A 22,615-nucleotide genomic window follows, 5' to 3' on the forward strand; every position below is an offset into this window, starting at 1 on the left:
TACATAAGTTTACATCCTTAATTTACCTTTACAAAACTATCAAGGGTAAACACCAAGCAGCACACTTGACTTTTCCCTGAAGCAAAAAAGCTAGATGGAATGTCATTGTGTACTTGGATTATGCATACCTGCAAAGGCCAAACTTTTAGCAGAGTGAAGAAAAACATTGACACAGACTAAAAACTCACTGGAATGAATTGAATTCTTTTTTTATACAAGCAAGAGAAAAAATGTTTTTCATTTTTAAAAAAAGTAAACCTCAATGGAAATAAGCAAAATTTGGCAGGTTTGCCATGTGTGACGTTCCTATGGCGTTTTGGGACATGGCAGTGCAAGCTCTCAGGTAAATGAAATTTCAGGTTTCAATGTTGTAACAATGGTTCTGTGCACCTCCTCGCAAATGTAGGTTCAGGCATTCAACTTTAGTTCCCAGGATAGAGCAACATTGGAAGAGGCCTGGACACGGGTAGGGAATGCTGTGTGGCACAGAGGAATCTAAAACTAAATGAATCAGCAAAAGTGATTATAAACAAAGAAAAGTCTTATTTCGATATTCTTGCCCTTTGATTATATATAAATTCAAAAGCCTTTTGTTGCCCTACAGATGAGATTAGGGACAGTTCCAAATGTTTCACTAAGTTGTCAGTGCATTGGCTGCTTGGCTAAATATATGTGGTAGCTAACAAAGTGCATCTTTTTTCCAAGTACATTTCATACATTTTAACATGAATAGCAGCAGACAGGATTCTGAATCTGCCTAAGTATCTTGCTAAATATTTTAACAAGTAACAATGTCTCTTCAAAATGATTTCTAGTCTGTTTAGCTTCCTTTGCTCATACATTTTCACTAATGTCAAAACAAAATGTAATGGAAAAGGATAGCATCATGTGGTGGAACAAAGTAATATTTCATGACACCCGACTAAATTCTCCTGAAATATAATTTACAAAAAAGCCATAATCTGGCCACTTAATCCATCCCCTTCCCCGGCCATTGTCTCAGGCTGGACAAGATTGTTCGCAATCTGTGTCCCTTTCGACCCCGAGCTGAGTTTTATGACCCCATATACGCTTCATGTCAAAAATCACCTAACTTCCACCTCTGCAACATTTCCTACCTCAGCCAATCTGCTGCTGAAACCCTCATGCATGCCTTTGTCACCTCCAAACTCAACTATTCCAATGCTCTCCTGGCCAACTTCCAATTCTTCACCTTCTGTAAACTTCAGCTCATCCAAAACTCTGCTGCCCGTATCCTAACCCATACCGCGCCCTGCTCGCAAAACTACAATGGCTTTCAGACCCCAATGCCTCAAACTTAAAATTCTCATCTTCGTGTTTAAATCCTTTCATGGCCTCATCCCCTCCTTGTCTCCAGAATCTCCTCCAGCCTTACAATCCTCTCCCGAACTCTCCATTTTTCAGACCCTAACCTTCAGTGTGTCTCCTCTGCTCCTCCCCCCCCCCCCCCCCCCCTGCTTTAATCCCACCTTTGGTGGCTATGCCTTCAGATATCTAGGCTCCACACTCTGGAATTCCCTCCAAGGTTGCCAACTCTGCTTGACATATACTGGGAGGCTTCTGCCAACAGGAGTCCTGGTCCATTTTGAGGAACAGGTCTCATTAACATAGGGTCAGCGGACTACAGTCCTATGAATGTCATAGGAACACGGCTTGCATGTTAAAAAGGGGCTACTGCTTGACACCCAGCATTGGACCCGTGGGAAGATAGCATCAATCATGCTGTTGGCTCAAACAGGGCGGTCATACCTCACCGTTTTTGAGGTGCTTCCACCCCTTCTCCGCCAGGCAGGAGGCTTCAAAATCACCACCATATCCCCCTGCCTGATAATATAATTAGCTATGTTCATCTCCTGGGTTGCTCGTAGGAAAATTTACTTTCTGGAGAATACTGGGACAATCAGGGAGGGTTGGCAACCCCTTCACCTCCCTTTCCTCCTTTGAAGCCTTCCTTAAAAAATCACTTGTAAACAATTTTACAACACCAAGTTATAGTCCAGCAATTTTATTTTAAATTCACAAGCTTTCGGAGGCTTCCTCCTTCGTCAGGTAATTGTCAGGAGCTCCTTGAAGCCTACGCATTTATACATATAGAACAATACATGGTGTTTACAGACTGCCCCTGCAACTGCCCGTTGCCAAGGCAATCACCGTGTTCAGACAGAGAGGTGTCACCTGCAGAACCCCCGAATACACATTCAACAAAAAAACAAACAGGAAAAAAAAACAGAGAGAGGCAGAAACATCCGGAAGGCAGAGAAAGCCAGCAAATGACCCATTATATTAAAAACAGATAACATTTGTTCGCTGGTGGGGTAACGTGTAGCGTGACATGAACCCAAGATCCCGGTTGAGGCCGTCCTCATGGGTGCGGAACTTGGCTATCAATTTCTGCTCGACGATTTTGCGTTGTCGTGTGTCTCGAAGGCCGCCTTGGAGTACGCTTACCCGAAGGTCGGTGGATGAATGTCCATGACTGCTGAAGTGTTCCCCGACTGGGAGGGAACCCTCCTGTTTGGCGATTGTTGCGCGGTGTCCGTTCATCCGTTGTCGCAGCGTCTGCATGGTCTCGCCAATGTACCATGCTCTGGGGCATCCTTTCCTGCAACGTATGAGGTAGACAACGTTGGCCGAGTCACAGGAGTATGAACCATGCACCTGGTGGGTGGTGTCCTCTCGTGTGATGGTGGTATCTGTGTCGATGATCTGGCATGTCTTGCAGAGGTTACCGTGGCAGGGTTGTGTGGTGTCGTGGACGCTGTTCTCTTGAAAGCTAGGTAATTTGCTGCGAACGATGGTCTGTTTGAGGTTGGGTGGCTGTTTAAAGGCGAGTAGTGGAGGTGTGGGGATGGCCATAGCGAGGTGTTTGTCCTCATTGATGACATGTTGAAGGCTGCGGAGAACATGGCGTAGTTTCTCCGCTCCGGGGAAGTACTGGACGACAAAGGGTACTCTGTTGGTTGCGTCCCGTGTTAGTCTCCTGAGGAGGTCTATGCGATTTTTTGCTGTGGCCCGTCGGAACTGTCGATCGATGAGTCGAGCGTCATATCCCGTTCTTACTAGGGCGTCTTTCAGCGTCTGTAGGTGTCCATCGCGTTCCTCCTCGTCTGAGCAGACCCTGTGTATTCGCAGGGCCTGTCCATAGGGGATGGCCTCTTTGACGTGGTTAGGGTGGAAGCTGGAAAAGTGGAGCATCGTGAGGTTGTCCGTGGGCTTTGGACACACGAATCTCCATCAAAGACGGGCACCTCAGCACCTCACTCTACCGCAAGCCCACGGACAACCTCACGATGCTCCACTTTTCCAGCTTCCACCCTAACCACGTCAAAGAGGCCATCCCCTATGGACAGGCCCTGCGAATACACAGGGTCTGCTCAGACGAGGAGGAACGCGATGGACACCTACAGACGCTGAAAGACGCCCTAGTAAGAACGGGATATGACGCTCGACTCATCGATCGACAGTTCCGACGGGCCACAGCAAAAAATCGCATAGACCTCCTCAGGAGACCAACACGGGACGCAACCGAGTACCCTTTGTCGTCCAGTACTTCCCCGGAGCGGAGAAACTACGCCATGTTCTCCGCAGCCTTCAACATGTCATCAATGAGGACAAACACCTCGCTATGGCCATCCCCACACCTCCACTACTCGCCTTTAAACAGCCACCCAACCTCAAACAGACCATCGTTCGCAGCAAATTACCTAGCTTTCGAGAGAACAGCGTCCACGACACCACACAACCCTGCCACGGTAACCTCTGCAAGACATGCCAGATCATCGACACAGATACCACCATCACACGAGAGGACACCACCCACCAGGTGCATGGTTCATACTCCTGTGACTCGGCCAACGTTGTCTACCTCATACGTTGCAGGAAAGGATGCCCCAGAGCATGGTACATTGGCGAGACCATGCAGACGCTGCGACAACGGATGAACGGACACCGCGCAACAATCGCCAGACAGGAGGGTTCCCTCCCAGTCGGGGAACACTTCAGCAGTCATGGACATTCATCCACCGACCTTCGGGTAAGCGTACTCCAAGGCGGCCTTCGAGACACACGACAACGCAAAATCGTCGAGCAGAAATTGATAGCCAAGTTCCGCACCCATGAGGACGGCCTCAACCGGGATCTTGGGTTCATGTCACGCTACACGTTACCCCACCAGCGAACAAATGTTATCTGTTTTTAATATAATGGGTCATTTGCTGGCTTTCTCTGCCTTCCGGATGTTTCTGCCTCTCTCTGTTTTTTTTTCCTGTTTGTTTTTTTGTTGAATGTGTATTCGGGGGTTCTGCAGGTGACACCTCTCTGTCTGAACACGGTGATTGCCTTGGCAACGGGCAGTTGCAGGGGCAGTCTGTAAACACCATGTATTGTTCTATATGTATAAATGCGTAGGCTTCAAGGAGCTCCTGACAATTACCTGACGAAGGAGGAAGCCTCCGAAAGCTTGTGAATTTAAAATAAAATTGCTGGACTATAACTTGGTGTTGTAAAATTGTTTACAATTGTCAACCCCAGTCCATCACCGGCATCTCCACATCATTAAAAAATCACCTCTTTGACCGAACTTTTAGTCACCCTTCCTGATATCGCCTCCGTTGTCTGGCTGTCCATTTATTAACCGGTCACGCCTCTGTGAAGCATCTTCTGATGTTTTTAAAGGAGCTATATAAATGCAAGTTGTTGTTGTTGCTGCTGCTGCTGCTAAACAGATGTGTCAGCTCCCATTTCTGTGCAGCATGTCAATATTTTTTTTGATAATTAACAGAACTTTCCGTGTGTGCAGCTATGTTATTAAAAAAAAAGAGATTTGGAATACAGCAAGCTGAACACAAGAGGGGAAAAGCAGAGCCAGATTCTGCCTGGCCTGCTGGTGGGGGAAATGGACTGCGCATGCGCCCCGCTCGGACTCGTTTGTTTACACAGCATGCGTGCCGCTGCAGTCACGTGAGTGGGTGACGTCGGCGCGGTTGTCCGGGACCTGACGATGCGAGCTCTCAGGTGAAGGGAATCTCACAGGTACGTGACGGCGGGGGCGGGGACGGGACGGCGCCCGATAACTTTCTGTCCGGACACTCCATAATAACGCTTGCGACGTGACCTCCAGCTGGTAGGGACCGGAGTTCGTTCACTCCAACCTTCTTTTCCAGGCCCGCTTTGTCCTGTCCTGCCTCGGCCGGTTGACGTGAGGTTGCGAAGGCCTCGCGCAATTGTTTGTTTGACGTCTCAGGGAGGGGGCGGGCGTAGTGACCTGATAAGCGGGCTCTGATGATTGACGGGCGTGTCATCCAATCCGTGGCTGGCAGTGGGCGGGATAAGTTGATTGGCGGGTGGCTGGCGAATCATGTACTGGCTAGGGCGGGATGATGCATCCTGGAATGGGCGGGGTCTCCTGTAGCAGGCTTGGTTTCACAGTGAGTAACTGCAAGGATGTGCGATGATAAGCAAGAAAGTAGCAATGAATGTTACGCTTTGTCCAATAAGTGAATATAATGTTTAACTCATTTAAGGTACACTTTTTTTTTCCAAAAAGTCTCCTTGGTCAGTATTAATACACATTCTTACAAATATAGTCCCATGTATTTTTAGAAAAATAAATAATCGTATAGACAACAATTATCGTTTGACTCCTGCCAGTGGCTACGGTTATCTTCAAATCATAAACATGAACCCCGCAAATAAATTCCCGTTCCGCGAATTTTCTAACTTAAAAGGATTATTCAAAATCTTAGAAGGCTTATATATTTTTTAATTTTTGCATCTAAAGTTTCGAATTTTAGAAGTAACTTATTTTCAAAAACTTGGCCTGCCTAGTTTTGAAAATTTAAGAATATCACTTTGTGTTATATTTAACAAATTCATTTTCAGCTTGAATATGGAGGTTTTGCAGTGGAAATTTTATGAAATACCTGTTCACAGTTCCTGATAAGTCACCTCCCAAATAGCTAAATTACATAGTTCTCTATTACATATTTCGTGAGCAGGAACATATTCATGTTTTAAGAGGTTATTTTGTAATATTGTATATTACATATGTGAATATGTAATTTTGCACTAATTCACTCAATTATTCCTTCTGCAGCAATATTAACTTTTATTTAGTATGTCGCAATATTGTTTCATGACACATTTTGCCAGATCATTAACCTTTATCACTTTACATCTCAGTGAAACAACTGCCATCTTCACACCCACCAATTTGTAGATTTTATTTAAAACACATCAGGGAAAGATTTCCATTTATAAAGAACAGATTTACAATTTCACTATACCGAGCGCACCTAAAATAAACTTTTCCCATTATTATATTGCATAAATTAACAGTGATGGGAGAGACACTTGAAATTGTGATGTCAGGAAGCACTTCTTATCACGAAGGGTTGTAGAAATCTGGAACTCTCCCCAAAAGCTGTTGAGGCTAGGTCGATTGAAAATTTCAAAACTGTGATTGATAGATTTTTGTTAGGCAAGGATTACGGAAACAAGGCGGGTAGATGGAGTTAAGAGATCAGCCATGATCTAATTGAATGGAGGAATAGGCTCATGGGGCTGAATGGCCTACTCCTGTTCCTATATGTTCCTAGTTATATTTTGATTGTTGATATTGCATCATTTGGAATCAAGAGCAAGATTGGGACTGTGCTGTAAAATCCTGACGCAAAGTGTTAATTTTAGAACTTTAATTGCATTCTCCAAGTACGGCTGCCTCACAATTGTTGCTGCCTTCTGCTTTAAATATTTTAAGTTTGAACTCCATTTAGCTCGGGATTTAGACAGTTGAGTATTTTTAAATCATAACAATTGAAATTTAATTGCTGAAAAGTGAATTGGATCTAAGGGCAACTTAACTGAAAAGCCTGTGTGTATGTTCTTTTAAAACCATATTTTTTGCTTAATTGGCATGGGAAATCCCTGCCCCCAAAATAGTCCTGTTCATTATCAAGAAGGCCCACCACCACCTTCTGAAGACAACTAAGGAAAGAAACATAGGAATTGCTGGACAAAAAAAGACCAAGATCCATCTAGTTCACCTTCTGTCATCCTGGTAGTCGCATGATACAATGATAATGGAGGTGTTGACTAATCATAACAATCAATTTCTATCAACAGAACCAGAAATGACATGAGAAAAAAGGCAGTGGTGGAGAGCTTTGAAAACCATAGGTCCAAAGTCACCTTTCTCCTACCAAGCATGCTACTTCTACCATATGACATGTCTCAAATAACTCATATACTGTATCCCAAAATCTTATTTTCTGAAAGAAATCTATTGAATTTGCATTTGAATGAATTAATACTAACTGCTTCCACCGTCTCCCTGGGGAATCTGTTCCATAGATTGACCATAGTATCATAGTATGGTACAGCACAGAAGGAGGCCATTCGGCCCGTCATGCCTGGGCTGGCTCTTTGAAAGAGCTATCCACTCCCCACTCCCCTGCTGTATCCCCGTATCCCTGTAAATTTTTTCCCTTCAAGCATTTATCCAATTCCCTTTTGAAAGTTGCTATTGAATCTGTTTCCACGAGCCATTCAGGCATTGCATTCCAGATCATAACAACTTGCTGCGTTTAAAAAAAATGTTTCCTCATGTTGCCTCCGGTTCGTTTGCCAGTCACTTTAAATGTGTGTCCTCTGGTTACCGACCCTTCTGTCACTGGAAACAGTTTCTCCTTATTTACTCTTTCAAAACTGTTCTTGATTTTGAACACCTGTATCAAATCTCCTCTTAACCTTCTTTGCTCTAAGGAGAACAACCCCAGCTTCTCAATCTCTCCACATAACTGAAGTCCCTCATCCCTGGTACCATTCTAGTAAATCTCTTCTGCACCCTCTCTAAGGCCTTGACATCCTTCCTAAAGTGTGGTGTCCAGAATTGAACACAGTACTCCAGCTGAGGCCTAACCAGTGTTTTATAAAGGTTTAACATAACTTCCTTGCTGTTGTACTCTGTGCCTCTATTTATAAAGCCCAGGATCCCATATACTTTTTTAACGGCTTTCTCAACTTGCCCTACCATGTTCAAAGATTTGTGTACATACACCCTCAGGTCTCTCTGTTCCTGCACTCCCTTTAAAATTGTACCACTTAGTTTATATTGCCTCTCCTCATTCTTCCGACCAAAATGTATCACTTCACACTTCTCTGCCCATTTCACCAGTCTGTCTGTGTCCTCCTAAAGTCAGTTACTATCCTCCACATTGTTAACTACATTTGCGAGTTTCGTGTCATCGGCAAACTTTGAAATTATACCCAAGCCCAGGTCATTAATATATATCAAAAAGATGTAATCCTAATACCAACCCCTGGGGAACACCACTATATACTTCCCTCCAGTCTGAAAAACAACCGTTCACTACTCTCTGCTTTCTGTCCCTTCGCCAATTTTAATTCCATGCTGCCACTGTCCCTTTATTGCCATGGGCTTTAATTTTGCTAACAGGTCTATTATGTGGTACTTTATCAAATGCTTTCTGAAAGTCCATATAGACATCAACCACACTACCCTCATCAACCCTCTCCGTTACTTCACCAAAGAACTCAATCAGGTTAGTCAAAACAATTTTCCTTTAACAAATCCGTGCTGACTTTCATTTATTAGCCCATACTTTTCCAAGTGCCAGTTAATTTTGTCCCGGATTATTGTCTTTAAATGTTTCCCCACCACTGACGTTGCACTGACAGGCCTGTAATTGTTGGGTTTATCCCTCTCCCTTTTTTTGAACAAGGGAGTAACATCTGCAATCCTCCTGTCCTTTGACACCACTCCCATATCTAAAGAGGACTGGAAGATTGTGGCCATAGCCTCCGTATTTTCCACACTTACTTCCCTCAGTAACCTTAGGTGCATCCCACCTGGACCGGGTGACTTCTACTTTGAGTACTGCTAACCTTTTAAGTACCTCCTCTATCTATTTTTATTCCATCCGATATCGCTACCACCTCCTCCTTTAGTGCTACATTGTCAGCATCCATCTAGTGAAGACCGATGCAAAGTATTCATTTATTACCTCAGCCTTATCTTCTGCCTCCACAAGAAGATCCCCTTTTTTGTCCCTAATTGACCCCACCCTTCCTTTGATTACCCTTTTACTATTTATATGTTTACAAAAGACTTTTGGGTTCCCTTTTATGTTAGCCCCTAATCTATTCTCATACTCTCTCTTTGCCCCTCTTATTTCCTTTTTTAGATCTCCTCTGTACTTTCTGTATTCAGCTTGGTTCTCTACCATATTTTGAATCTTACATTTATCATAAACCTCCTTTTTCTGTTCCATTTTAATCTCTATCTCTTTAGTCATCCAGGGAGCTCCAGCTTTGGATGGCCTTCCTTTCTCCCTTGTGGAACTGTGTCTACTCTGCCATCTCCTAGAAGGCCTCACGTTGTTCAATTACTGTTTTGCTTAACAATTTCTGATTCCAATCCAACAGGGCAAGATCCCTTTTCAACTCCTTCAGCTTGATTATTCCTTATCGTTTTCCATAACTATTCTAAACCTGATGATATTATGATCACTGTTCCCCAGGTGCTCCCCTACTGAAACATGCTCCACTTGCCCCATTTCATTCCCCAGAATTAGGTCCAACACTGCTTCCTTCCTCATAGGGCTGGAAACACACTGATCAAGAAAGTTCTCTTGTACCCACTTCAGGAATTCCTCCTCCTCTTTGCCCTTTACATTGTTACTATCCCTGTCCATATTGGGATAATTGAAGTCCCCCATTATCACTACTCTATAGTTCTTGCATCTTACAGTAATTTGCCTGCAAATGTGCTCCTCTGCCACTCGCACACTGAAATATTGTTTCCACAGATTAGTTTTGAACTTACCCCCCTTCAAGTGCAGCCTGTGTTCTGCTTTTGTGGACAAAGTGAAATAGCTTGTCGTGGTCTACATTACCTAGTCCCTTTGGAATCCTAAAAACAGCAATTACATCACCTCTGAGCCTTCTCTTTTCCAGTGAGAACATGCCCAATTTGCATAATCGCTCCTCATAATCCAATCCTTCCATCCCCTCAATCATTCTGGTTGCTCTCTTCTGTATCCTTTTAATAGTTGTAATATCCTCTTGTACTGTGGCAACCAGAACTGTACACAGTATTCTTAATGTGATCGTACCAATGATTTATAACGTGGCAGGATTACCTCATTATTTTGGCTCAATATTGTTGACATAAGGAAACATTTGATCAAAGTTATGATCAGCATGCAAAATGGTCATGTGATGAACAATTGAATTACGCTCCATTTCTAACTTGGTAGATTCTTGCCCATCAAGTAGTATCGAGGCAAATTGCTTGAATGCCAATTTCAGAACATTTAAGTTTGTAATATCTGGTTGGCTGAAATTGTCCAGGTTTAATGTGGAAAATCGAATATGCATAGGTAGTTGAATCATTTTTGCCTTCAGTGCTTCTAAGTTGATGTAAAGAAAGAGTTTCAGCACATTTGTGTAGAATTGTTCCACAGCTTAGACACCTTGCCCTGGAATGATTGTAGATTTTTTTTATCCGTTCATGGGATGTGGGTGTCGCTGGCGAGGCTGGCATTTATTGCCCATCCCTAATTGCCCTTGAGAAGTGGTGGTGAGCCGCCTTCTTGAACCGCTGCAGTCCGTGTGGTAAATGATGATGCACTACCTACCTCACAAAGTATCTAGTTGTGTTGAGAATCTTCTGCAGTACACTTCAGTAGGAATGTACTTTACTCATTCTTTATCACATTGCAAAACTCTTGAAGTACAGTTTGGTGAAGAACATAGAGAGCACAATGATGACAGTGTAAAGTATTTTTAAAGTTTGGTGAGCTGTCATTTCCTATACCAGCACTGTTACTCAGCTTATCAAAACAACTTGCCATGATGCCTTATGCCATTCCAAGCGTGAAAAGTAATTTGGATTGAATTGCCATTTAAATTACTCTTCTACTCTTTTCAACAGTAAAACATTATTTGGCATTATTATCACTTCTGACATGTAGCAGTTTACAGTGCTCTAATCCATGTCTGTAGGCAATAGGAACTGACAAGAATTGTCTTTTGTTTGACATGGGGAAATTGATCAAAATGATGAATTATGTTGATTTATGATCAAAATATCAAATTATTTGTGTTGGAGCTATTCGGAAGGGATGTTCTGTTATTCAAAGACCAAAGTGGAGGCACTAATAAAGTTGAATTGAGAAGACCAAGAAATAATTGTTAAGTGACACCAGGCTTGAAGACTGTAAATAGAATGGGAAGACTGAGAGAAGTGAAGAGTTCCAGTTTGAGGTCCTGGAGAAGAATGAGTTTGAGCAGGATACCATGCAAAGGGTCTTCTGCAGTGATTCTTGATTTAAATACAGTGTGCATGTAGGGTGGAGAATGTGCATGCAGGGTGGAAGATGAGCATATAGGACAGCTTATTTGGAGCTTAAATGAAACCAGAGGAAAGTTCAGAGGAGCAATGGTCATCCTCGTATTAATAAAATAGAAAGATCCTGACAGCGAAGGATGGTAGTCATAAGAGACAGATTGCTTGTCAGACAACCGGACTTTTCTTATATTCTGTCTAGAAGTGCAGCAGAGTGATTAGAAGAGCCTCCTCAGATATGGGGAATTTTAGATTGATTGATTGAATTACAAAAGGGCACTCTTCCACCATCGCATTCAGAAAAAGCTGTGGAATCATCTGAAATTTGAAGAGCTTGTTAAACGCTGTGAATTTGAATCACACAAAAATGAGCACGTTTGGAACAGAATTCTGATTGGCATTGCTGACAAAGATCTATCACAGACATTGAAAATTGAATCAGAATTGACGCTTGACACAACTATCCAAATGGCACGTCACAAGGAGCTGATGAAATTCCAGTTAGGTCAGAGGCGTGGGTGTTAAAGCATTGATTGCTAGTGATAAATTACATGATCTAGAGTCATTTTTCCATGGGTTAGTTAATGTCTGACAATGAAAATCATGGCAGCTAGATAAATGGCAAATGTTAATTTTAAATGAAAACAGAAAATGCTGGAAATACTGAGCAGGTCAGGTAGCATCTGTGGGCAGAGAAATAGCATTATTAATGTTTCAGGTCGATGACCTGTCATCAGAACTGGAAGATGTTCGAGATGAACAGCTTTTAAGCAAGTACAGAGCCAGGGAAAAGTGGGGCAGGGAAAGCACAAAAGGGAAGGCCTGTGATAGGGTGGAGGGCAAGAGTGATTCAATGACAAAAGGGACGATGGTGCAAGGAGAAGATAATAGGACAAGTATGGAAACAAAAGATGGGTCCAGAGGAGGTTTAAGCAGTTACAGCAGAGGAGAAGGGAAGCATGGAAAACCTGACAAAGCAAGGAAGATTGCAGTGGCCTGGAAATGTGGCGGAAGATATGCAGGTAGACCCCCAGGAGTACAGCCAATCCCGCCAGCTGTGTACCGACGGGATCACCAGCCCCACACTTCCTCCATTCCCAGTGGCTCTGCTGCAGCCATCGTCCATATTTTCTGATATAAAGTAAATTGGCATTTCTGAACGATTCTTTGGAAATAGTAACTTGCATTTCATTTTTTTTAAGTGTCAGTGGCACAATAGACAAGCAGTTACAATATAGGCTATGCCCCTTTTATTGTCAAGTGACATGCAACAATATAGTTCCAGGAGATCAAACAGACTGCATTAAATGTAGAGTTTACAATGCTATACAATGTTTTTCAAAACTGTACAATGTTAGTCACAAATATATTATAGGGATACAAAGGAAAATATAAGTTCTCAAATTATACATATTAAACCTGGTGTTGCTTAAAAGTTGGCAAAGTCTAATAGTGTGTGAAGGCAGAAGGACAGGTGGAATTAAATCTGATCTTCATATAATCTGTTCCTTAATCTGCACTCATGATAGATCACGTCATCCTCATAATTACCAGCATTTTCATTGGACTGTGGGTTCTCGTGCTGTCCAAGAAAATGCAAAGAAATTAGAGGAACATATGAACAGGAACAGGCCATTTGGCCCCTCGAGCTTGTTCTGCCGTTCATTGAGATCATGACTAATCTGTGACCTAACTCCATATACCAGCCTTAGCCCCATATCCCTTAATGCCATTGGTTAACAAAACAGAGAGAGTAAAATCTGCATTTTTAAAAAAAATGGAGACAGCATTTTGAAATTGAAAGTAGCATTCATGATATTCATGTGCAGGATACAGCTTTGGGTGGGGTGGAAGAAGCAAGAGGGAACTCCATGCTAAAAGATTAATTAGACCGTGATGAGCAAAAAGTGTGTTTAAGTCGATGGTTTACCACATTGGTGGTTGATTTGGTATCTTTGAGTGTTAAAATGATTGCTGTTGACAAAAAAAATTACAATTGCTTTGAAGTTCATTGTGTCAGTGGGATTCTCCCTAAAATTTAAAAATATGAAACACTGAATATGAACAAACCAGATTTAAAATTAAAAATAACACTTAGTTACACCAGTAACAGGAATAAATGGAAATTATTGTTTCAGCAATCATCTGATATAGTTTTAGTATTCATCTCATTTTTTTCCTCCAGACCCAGGACTGAGTGCAAGTATCGTCACAGTAGCAACATGCGGAGAGGCCTTTGGAAGATGCTGGTGCTCAAGGGAATGTGGTTTACACTGGTGTATGATTTTACAATGTATATACTGACAAATCATAAATCGGTTAAACCTGGTGTTGCTTAAAAGTTGGCAAAGACTAATAGTGTGTGAAGGCAGAAGGACAGGTGGAATTAAATCTGATCTTCATATAATCTGTTCCTTAATCGAACAGGCTCGAGGGGCCATTTGTTAGTTTCCTTAATTGTTGATTACTATTATCCTTATTTCTAAAAGCAAATTATAATTACTGGTGTTTCAGTATTTTCAGTGCTTCGTATAATTTGTTTCTGCTTTCTTTCCTCCCATTGAGTCCTGTTTTTTTCCCTTCACCTATCATCTCCATCACTGTAAAATGTTTGCAATGGGAGGAAGTCAGCACAAATATGGACTTCAAAGCTCAGAGGGAAGATTTGAATTGTCGGCTGTAGGGTTTGATCTGTGCTTGTAAAGATATAATGTTTTATTTCTGAACTGCCATATGTTTTGCTTGAGAGCCAATAGTATATTTCAACAAAAAACTTTTAAAGCTAAGAGAAATATTTTTTTCAGAATTACCTTTTGATTATCGATAATGCACTCCATTAGCAAGTAATTTACCAAATCTTGTTTAATATATCTGTTGTCTTGTGTTTTGAACAGTACATGCTTTCATCCACGATGGAGCTAGCAACTAATTTTTATCGTGTGGAGTTCCCAAACTTTACAAATACTCTACTACAGAAGTTAAACCAACAGCGTCAAGAGGGACAACTATGTGACATTGCTATTCACGTTCAGGGCCATTTATTCAGGGCCCATAGGGCTGTCCTAGCTGCCAGTTCGCCTTATTTTTGTGATCAGGTACTACTGAAGAACAGTAATCGAATCCTTCTACCAGATGTGATGAATCCAAAGGCATTTGAAAATGTCTTGTTGTCTTGCTACACGGGAAAACTAGTACTGCCAGCCACTGACATTGTCAGTTACTTAACAGTAGCAAGCTTCCTTCAAATGTGGCACGTTGTAGATAAGTGTACAGAACTTTTAAAGGTGTGCCCATCAGTTCCTTATCAGAAATCGAATCATTTGAGTGATCATCAGTCACCTAGCAGCAGCAATTTTAATGGTTCAGGAGAGCCTTCAGAACTTGGAGCTGTAGGGCAGCCCGAATTTCATAAAAGTGTGAATGAAGATTCAAAGGCTGATGAAAATGGCGAAGAGAGTCCCAAAGAGGGTGATGCGTCACCGCCCCAAATAATCGATCACGACAACCTTCCTAGCAATTCTTCAGGGGAGCATGATCATTTAAGTGCAGAAATGAATAGCCAGGATGGTGAGGAAGGAGCAAGTGATAGTGCAGAGTACTCGTATGTCAGGCCAATCTATAGTCAACCTAGTATAATGCCTCACAAACGGTGGGTGTATGTGAAACAAGAAAAATTTGAACAGGATTACGGTGATGGAATGACTCGCCCTGCTGCTGAAGAGCAGCATGTCTCTGAATCAGAAAATATTAGTCAGGCCGAACCAGTAATACAATCTTCTAGCATTGATGACAGCTTTAATATTGTTGCTGCCAAAACGCAGGAGGCATTTGAGGAAGGCCATGAGAATCGTTCTTATGATGAGCAGGCTGATTACTATGGTTCATCGTTGGACGAATTTTCAGCTGACCGAGGAGATACAAATGTCAGTGGACACCGTCAGGACCCTTTAACGGCAGCTGAAATGCAGGTGAATCGGTTGCCAGGGTATGGCATTGAAGCTGAACTAGGAACAGGTGTCAGTGAAAAGACCTCTCACTCTGGCTTCACAGCTGTTGTTTACAAACTTTACCCTTGCCAGTGTGGCAAGAATTTTACTCACAAGAGTCAGCGAGATCGACATATGAGCATGCATCTTGGTCTTCGACCTTATGGCTGTGGTGTTTGTGGTAAGAAATTTAAAATGAAGCACCATCTTGTAGGCCATATGAAGATCCACACTGGCATTAAACCATATGAGTGTCACATCTGCGGTAAGAAATTCATGTGGCGAGACAGTTTCCATCGTCACGTGACATCATGCACTAAGCTATATCAGGTACCTGATGTCCGCTGACAGAACTAATGGGCCAACTGGCTCAGTGATATGATATATGGTACTTGATGTAGTGAAGATGTTTTAAGTGCTTTTGACTCATTCAGTGGTGTTCTCATTCGCAGTAGAAAATCAACGGTCTCAGTGGTGATAGCCTAGGAGTCTGTTAGAAATGTGTTGGTGCCATGACAACACTTATTTAACCAAAACCATTTTCCAATAGTGTTACACTTAAATATTGCACAATCGTGTGACTCTTAGTGAACTGAAATGAAGAAATGAGCCTTACATATATATTAAAATGAGTGGAAAGAAGGAAAAAAAAACCAAGAATAGACTTAGAACAGTATTTTGCTAATGTGTTGTAAGCCCCATTTGCACACAAATATTGTATGTTGAGTTTAGACTGGGTGTGTTGTGTGTAGAAATGCTACTCAACTTACAAAGGCAATTCTGTGTAACAGAGAGGATTGAGGTAGCAGTTTAAACTGACTTTACTTTTAATCACTTGCATGAAAACCAGAAACCAAAAGTGAAAACCGTCTACAATCATTTTATACCGAAAGGCTGAAAAGGACATTTTAATGGAAATTCCATTAAATTGCTGTATTCTGGAGCCTGATTCTCAAAAAAACAATATTTTGGTCTTGAGCATCAGCAACTAAATCAGGCCCCTGGTGTTAATTGGTACTGAATACGATTTGTGTAAATAGGCTACAGGTCAGTTTGCAAAAGACATAGAAATGCAAATTACAACAGTCATTCAAACTTCTGAAATCTTTCAGTCAGACCTTTTATTTGGGATGTTGGATGATGAGAAGAACAGTTCAGGAACATTTTCTGGTAACATTGGAATATTTGTCACATTTAGTAATTCTTAGTAGCTTTGCAGTACGTACTGCAAACTTGTCTCAATTGAGACTGATTTTGAATAACTAAGTGTGCAGCAAGTTGAGAATAACAAAGGTAGTCGACTAATGTTTTTTTTTAAATTATATTTACATACTGTATATAATGTATGTATATATTTGAGGTTAGTATGTGTCTTAGACACAGTAAATGTTGAGCATACATGATGGATGAGGAGTGTCAATCTTATTGATGGTTTAAATAATCACTTATTCAACCTGATAAAAAGATTCCCTTTAATAAAACCTTATTCATAAGAGATCCACACCTTTGAAACCATGACACAATAATAAGACAATGCCTTTGGGAGGAAAAGGGAGGGGAAAAAATTAATAAGACAGAAGACTCCTTTCTAGCAGCTCCAAAGCCGAAAGTGTAGCATTGAATGGAACAGCTTGTTGGTTCCATCAATAAATATTGGATGGTTTGTAAATGATGCATAGTAAATTATCTGAAGTTAATTGTTTCCTTGAAAATGGCCAGTCATGTCCTACTGAAAGTGAAGTACTCGATTACTGCGCTTGCATTCCAGATTTGCATCACTGTAGTTAGGAAATAGGACTAAAGGGAGTCTGGGAATGAAATACTTATGAATTTTAGACTACAACTTTTTAAAAACTACTGCAAACAGTTGAATTGTTGATTTCCAAAAACTGTAGCAATAGTTTAGCTATAACCCACCTTGACTCAAGTGATTTGATTAATGTAATTACTGTGTAAGATTGCCATTACTGTCATGTACTACAATTTTACATTACTTCCAAAAAGTCATAAGATTTGCAAGAGGTATCTAGAAAAGACTGCTACTTGTGTTTTGAATTCATATCTTCTCATCCCTTGTAAACGGAGGCTCTGCGTTCAATTTAGCTCCAAAATGACACACCTGTCGACGGGAATTGGAAACCAGGTAGCAGATGTGGTAATGTGATATCTGAGGTAGGAAGGTCAGGAGTACTTCAGGATGCTGTTGATGATGAATCACCCAGACTGGCTCATTGATAAGATGTGGAAGGATAGGTGTGTCAATGGGGCTGCCTAACGTAGACGTGGCTGGACAAGCAGCAGCAGACGTAAAAGTGCCATGTGCTGGTAAGCTGCATAATTTTAGCGAGTTCAAAATTTAGGAACATCTTAATACAAATTTGAAGGTCTCAAAGTTAGGTTTAAATTCTCTGAGCTTGGTTATGTGGTGTGTGCCTGAAGAGGGTAAGAGCATGCACACCATTATCAGGCAAATGGAAACTCAAGTTTGTAAATTTCTCAGTCGTTTGATTAAGCATATTCCTTGGTTCTTGCCCATGTCAGACTCTTAAGCTGATTTTTTTTAAAAATCATCCATTGCGAATCTCATTTAACATCTCAAGCTTAATGATGGACTTGAAAGTGAAGTAGATACGTAGAGATCGATTTTCAACTTGTCACCCGAGCATAAAACTGACGTTGCGGATTGGCCACCCATTATAGAAAGCACCTGATTTTCAGTTCCATTGATTTCAGTGGAAATGAGAATCAGGCAGTTTCTCGAAAGGTGGTCGATCTGCAATGCCAGGTTTATGCCCAGGCAACAAGTTGAAAATCTACTCCATCGTCTTTATTTTAAGGGTTGGCATTTAACTTCAGAATATTGTATTTTTAAATGCTCTGATTTCTGTAGGTAGATACATAGGCATCGAGTAAAGGATTAGTGTTGTGAATGACGTGAATCTGCCATTCATGAAATTTCCAACACCAGCAGGATTTATCAAAATGTCAAGCACATTGTTTAAATTGAAGTGCGCTAATTTTGGTGGTGGGAGCTGGAGGGAGGGAGTAGGAATCTGTTTGTGCCTTGACAATTAGAGAGAGACTGAAGGGTGTTGTTTACTCTTTGTAGCTTCCATTGTAGGTCCTTTCCGGTGACCAGTTAATTCTGGAATAAAGCAAAGGGTGCACCATAATGAGCTGCAGGCTTGCCAACTTTATTTGAGATTATTGGACGCCCTCTCCACTGTAGTCCAGTGTAAGAATCACCCAGACTTGCATGACATAACTTTTAAAAACAGAACCCAGAGAAGATAACTCTCTAGATATTCATACCTCTATACTACTATTTTTTTTAAAAAATAACTCCCCAGGCTAATCACAGAGCAAAAATTGCTTATTTGTAAAACATAGTTGATTTATCTATTTTAATAATCCATTTATGAACAGTATGGTTCTAGTAGTGATTTAAAAAGTGCAATTTATTAAATATGCAGTCTCTGAAAGATACTGGATTTTTGGAGTCAGTGGTGTACAACTAAATTATGTTTAAAATTGATCCTTTCCCTATCCTAGACATGTTTTCAATAGTCCAATTCAAACCTGTTTTCACACTCACTCACTCCATTATTGTTCACTGTAAATCTATAGCAGAATAGGTTTCACTGTTTGTAGAAAGTATGCACTTGACACTACGTAAATTTTGTGCATTTAGCAGGAGACCCCAGTCACCCCCGTTCTGGAATATGCTGACTCCACAGCCTAAACAGCAGTAAGTACAGGCAAGAGCAAGGAAGTGGGATTAGAGTAGTTATGTCAGCTGAGTGAACTCGCACCTGTACAATGCTCCAAATAGTCTGCTTCAGTATTGAAACTTCAGTGATTCTGTGTGCATGTATTATGTGTAACTGAACTGTCTGTTTTGAAATGAACATCTTGCCCTGCATTGTGGTATTATGCAGCTGATTGCACAAAGCTAATTTTGTTGAATTGTCTTATTTAAGATATAGGGCACAGGGGGGGCATTCAAAATTGCAACCATTTTGGACCCGCCTCCAACCCGCCCATTTCCGGTTTTCACCAGGGCGGAATGAGGGGCGGGAGACCAACCCGCTCCCAGGAGGCGGGTCAGGCCTTAAAATTTTTCATGGAGGCTTTGGGCCTCCGTTTTCCCACAGTTTCCAATTTCAACCCCGGGGGGCCGGGATTCCCGGGCCTTCTCTTTCACGCCACGTGAAAGGAAGCGAGAAGGTCCGAGCAGAAGTGCTTCCCCTAGGCCCAACAAGCCTACCTGCAGCAACTCCCCCCCCCCCCCCCCCCAACCCCCCCTCCAATGATCGCGGACCCGTGATGACCCCTGATCCTGACACACCCATGACTGACCCCCGATCCCTCCTCCATGACTAACTGCCCCCGTGCCAACCTGTGACCCTATGACCAAAAAAAAGACGTACTTCCAGGTTTCCCGTCCGCAATTTAACCCGCCCCCTTCCCGGCCCGGAGTCAAAATCATGCCTGTAGTCTTCATTCAATTTATAATCTGTACAGTTGCACCACATTTTGAAGCTTTTTCATGAGGGCAGAGATGCAATTAGGTTCCCCCCTCCTCTCCAAGACACACCTGCGATTTCCCTGCTCCTGAAACAATTTTTGTTGCTGTCACTGATCACAGTATGTTACAGTTCTATGCCGGCATTGCGCACATGTCAAGCACCATTGATGTTATCACAAGGGATATATTAATGGAACAATACCTGTGAGTGTAGCGTGACAAATAATATTGGAAGAAACTGTTCTACTGAATCTGGAAGTACGATAAGTGACATGGAATAATACGAGTGACTACATTTCAAATAAAACTTTTTTAACAAACGTAAAAATCAGTATTTTAAATCCATAACTGTTCTATCATTTCCCGTTATTAACCATTTTCATCTTTATTATCTGAAATAAGTAATGTAAAGTGAAACTTGTTAAAGGTGGTAAGTAAATGTGCACTGATTATTTTATGACTAGATTACAGAGGTTAGTTTATCAGATTTTGAAATCGATAGTTTATTATATTGTAGATTAATATAAATTGATTTTAGACTTTTATATATAACAAAACTGATGCATTGAAACAGTTACAGTTTTAGAGGTATAATTGACTGGATACTAACTAAATAATTTATATTGGAGAAATGTATAAAAACATACTTTGAAGAATTTAATCAATGAATTACAGTAGTCATTGCAATAATATACTCATCTTTGAGAGGCATTCTCGTATTAAATTTAACTTCAAAAATGTGACCTTTTCTGTGATAAATATTCAATACAACTCCATTCAGTGAGTTTCGGACAGATATCCCGTATGTAAAGGCTACTCTATAAAACTATATGTTAAATTGTAATGCTACCAAATATCAGATGTAAAAGTTTAAAGTGCTAGCAACAACAAATTTAGGTTTTGTGAAATGGTATTTACTGTAGGTTTTTTGATGCCAAGTGGAATTCCAGTGAATTTGAGTTCCTCTCTATTGCACATCACTAGTTTGTCAGGTTTCCCATTGTGTTAAGATATTGATATTTATGTGTCAACACAGCTAAGCTTTGAATGTCATAAGTTCAGATATCCACGAACAGTACCATGCACATTTCTGGTGCTGGGCTTGGGTCATTATGACTAAGGGAATAAACCGTGGTGCCTGATCAAGGTACTGTAGTGAGAAATAAGCTCAGAACATACTGTTGTGTGTTCGTTGCCTGTGTACTGTGCTATATGTGAAGTTATATCACAAATCAGTAGAGACTGAATATACGGTGATAAATTAGGCTTCTGTTTCACCATTGCACCTTTTTGTTCTGTAATTCCTGGTGCTTTATTTTGATTAGCTGTTACAAAATGTAAATACACAGCGTCAACTTGAATAAATAAATAGCATTTTTACTTTGACTTTAAAGGTCAAGTAACAAGGATGAGATTATGGCATATTTTATCAATTCGATGAACAATGAGATCAATATTTTTTGCTTTCTGTAGCATCATCTTGTTAATTATTAATGTTTATATAATTGGCCTTCAATCTAATTTGTTTCTTTGGTAGTTTTCTTAAAACTGTAAATCAGTAATGTTGCTACTAATTTGATACATGTTATAAAAGCCAAGGATTAATCTAATAGTCTGATCTTTTTTATTTTCAGTTGAAAAGTCCATTAAATCAGGTGGCATAAAGTCCTCAACTAACAAACTCCTTGCTTTAGAAAACAAAAACTCAAAACATGTTTAACAATGAGATTTCCAGTTGTATAATTTTAAGCTTATTGCAAAGTGTAAATAAGAAGATATGTATTTAGGAAATTTTGACACAAAAGACATCTTGTCATTTGACCTTTCTAGCAAATGGTGTAGCAGAAATTGCAATTTTTTTAGGATGTTGCAGTTCTCCAATCCCAGTGTGTATCAGAAAATTTTCAAAAAGACATATCAAATTGATATTGTGTTCTACTCCGGTTTAAAAATCAAGTGGGTCACTTAGTTTAACCTATGTGGGTTAGGTTTTTGAATATAAATGATCACTATCTTTCTGAACAATTGTTATTAAAGTTGTTTATTAACTGTTAACTCGCAAGTGTTCATGTTTTGTCCAATGTTATTTAAAAAGTGCTGTCAATGTGAAGTTACACTGAAACTAACCAAGGTAATGTCAGCTATTATGTGAATCTAATTTTTCTCTTTGTGCTTTAAAGTTTTTTTCCATTCTAATAAGTATATAGTATATGGCTTGTTTATTTAAATTGCCAATACTGTGAGTATTAACTTCTTCTCATAGAAGAAAACTGTGACTGTTTGTATAACTATATATAGTAAAATAAATGTAAGCTGACTCAGATAATTTGGTTGCTGATTTGTTCCATTTTTCCCAAAACAATAGGACTTCTTTCATGCCACAAGATCCACTTAAAATTGATTTTCTTTTCTGTGTGTGTGTAGTGTGAGAGTACACACATGTTAAATGTAGATAGCAATAGTTATTTTTATTAAAATGCTGAAACTAGTCTGCATGCTTTCTGTCCATCTTGCTGTACAACACCTGTCCAGCAACTCTGTGATGCAGATACAGTTGAACATGTCTCCAAAAGTTCTTTTTCAGATCATATCACTGGATTATTATTTTCATATGAAATATGTTACCCATTGACAAGCTACATGTTTCTGTCCATGTACAAGCTGTGAAAGTCCACTGTAGTGTACATCAAAATAAATCCTGATATTACTGTT

The 22,615-nt window shown here is 40.7% G+C and overlaps 1 protein-coding gene across 1 annotated transcript; it reads left to right on the forward strand.

The window, feature by feature from the left end:
- Positions 1-4,997: 4,997 nt before the first annotated feature.
- Positions 4,998-22,615, forward strand: zbtb43 (zinc finger and BTB domain containing 43). Its single transcript, XM_067969740.1, has 2 exons — positions 4,998-5,052; positions 14,284-22,615. The coding sequence occupies exon 2, from the start codon at positions 14,287-14,289 to the stop codon at positions 15,721-15,723; it is 1,437 nt and encodes a 478-aa protein (XP_067825841.1). The 5' UTR covers positions 4,998-5,052; positions 14,284-14,286; the 3' UTR covers positions 15,724-22,615.

This window comes from Heptranchias perlo, chromosome 31, assembly GCF_035084215.1.
Source record: "Heptranchias perlo isolate sHepPer1 chromosome 31, sHepPer1.hap1, whole genome shotgun sequence".
NCBI lineage: Eukaryota > Metazoa > Chordata > Chondrichthyes > Hexanchiformes > Hexanchidae > Heptranchias > Heptranchias perlo.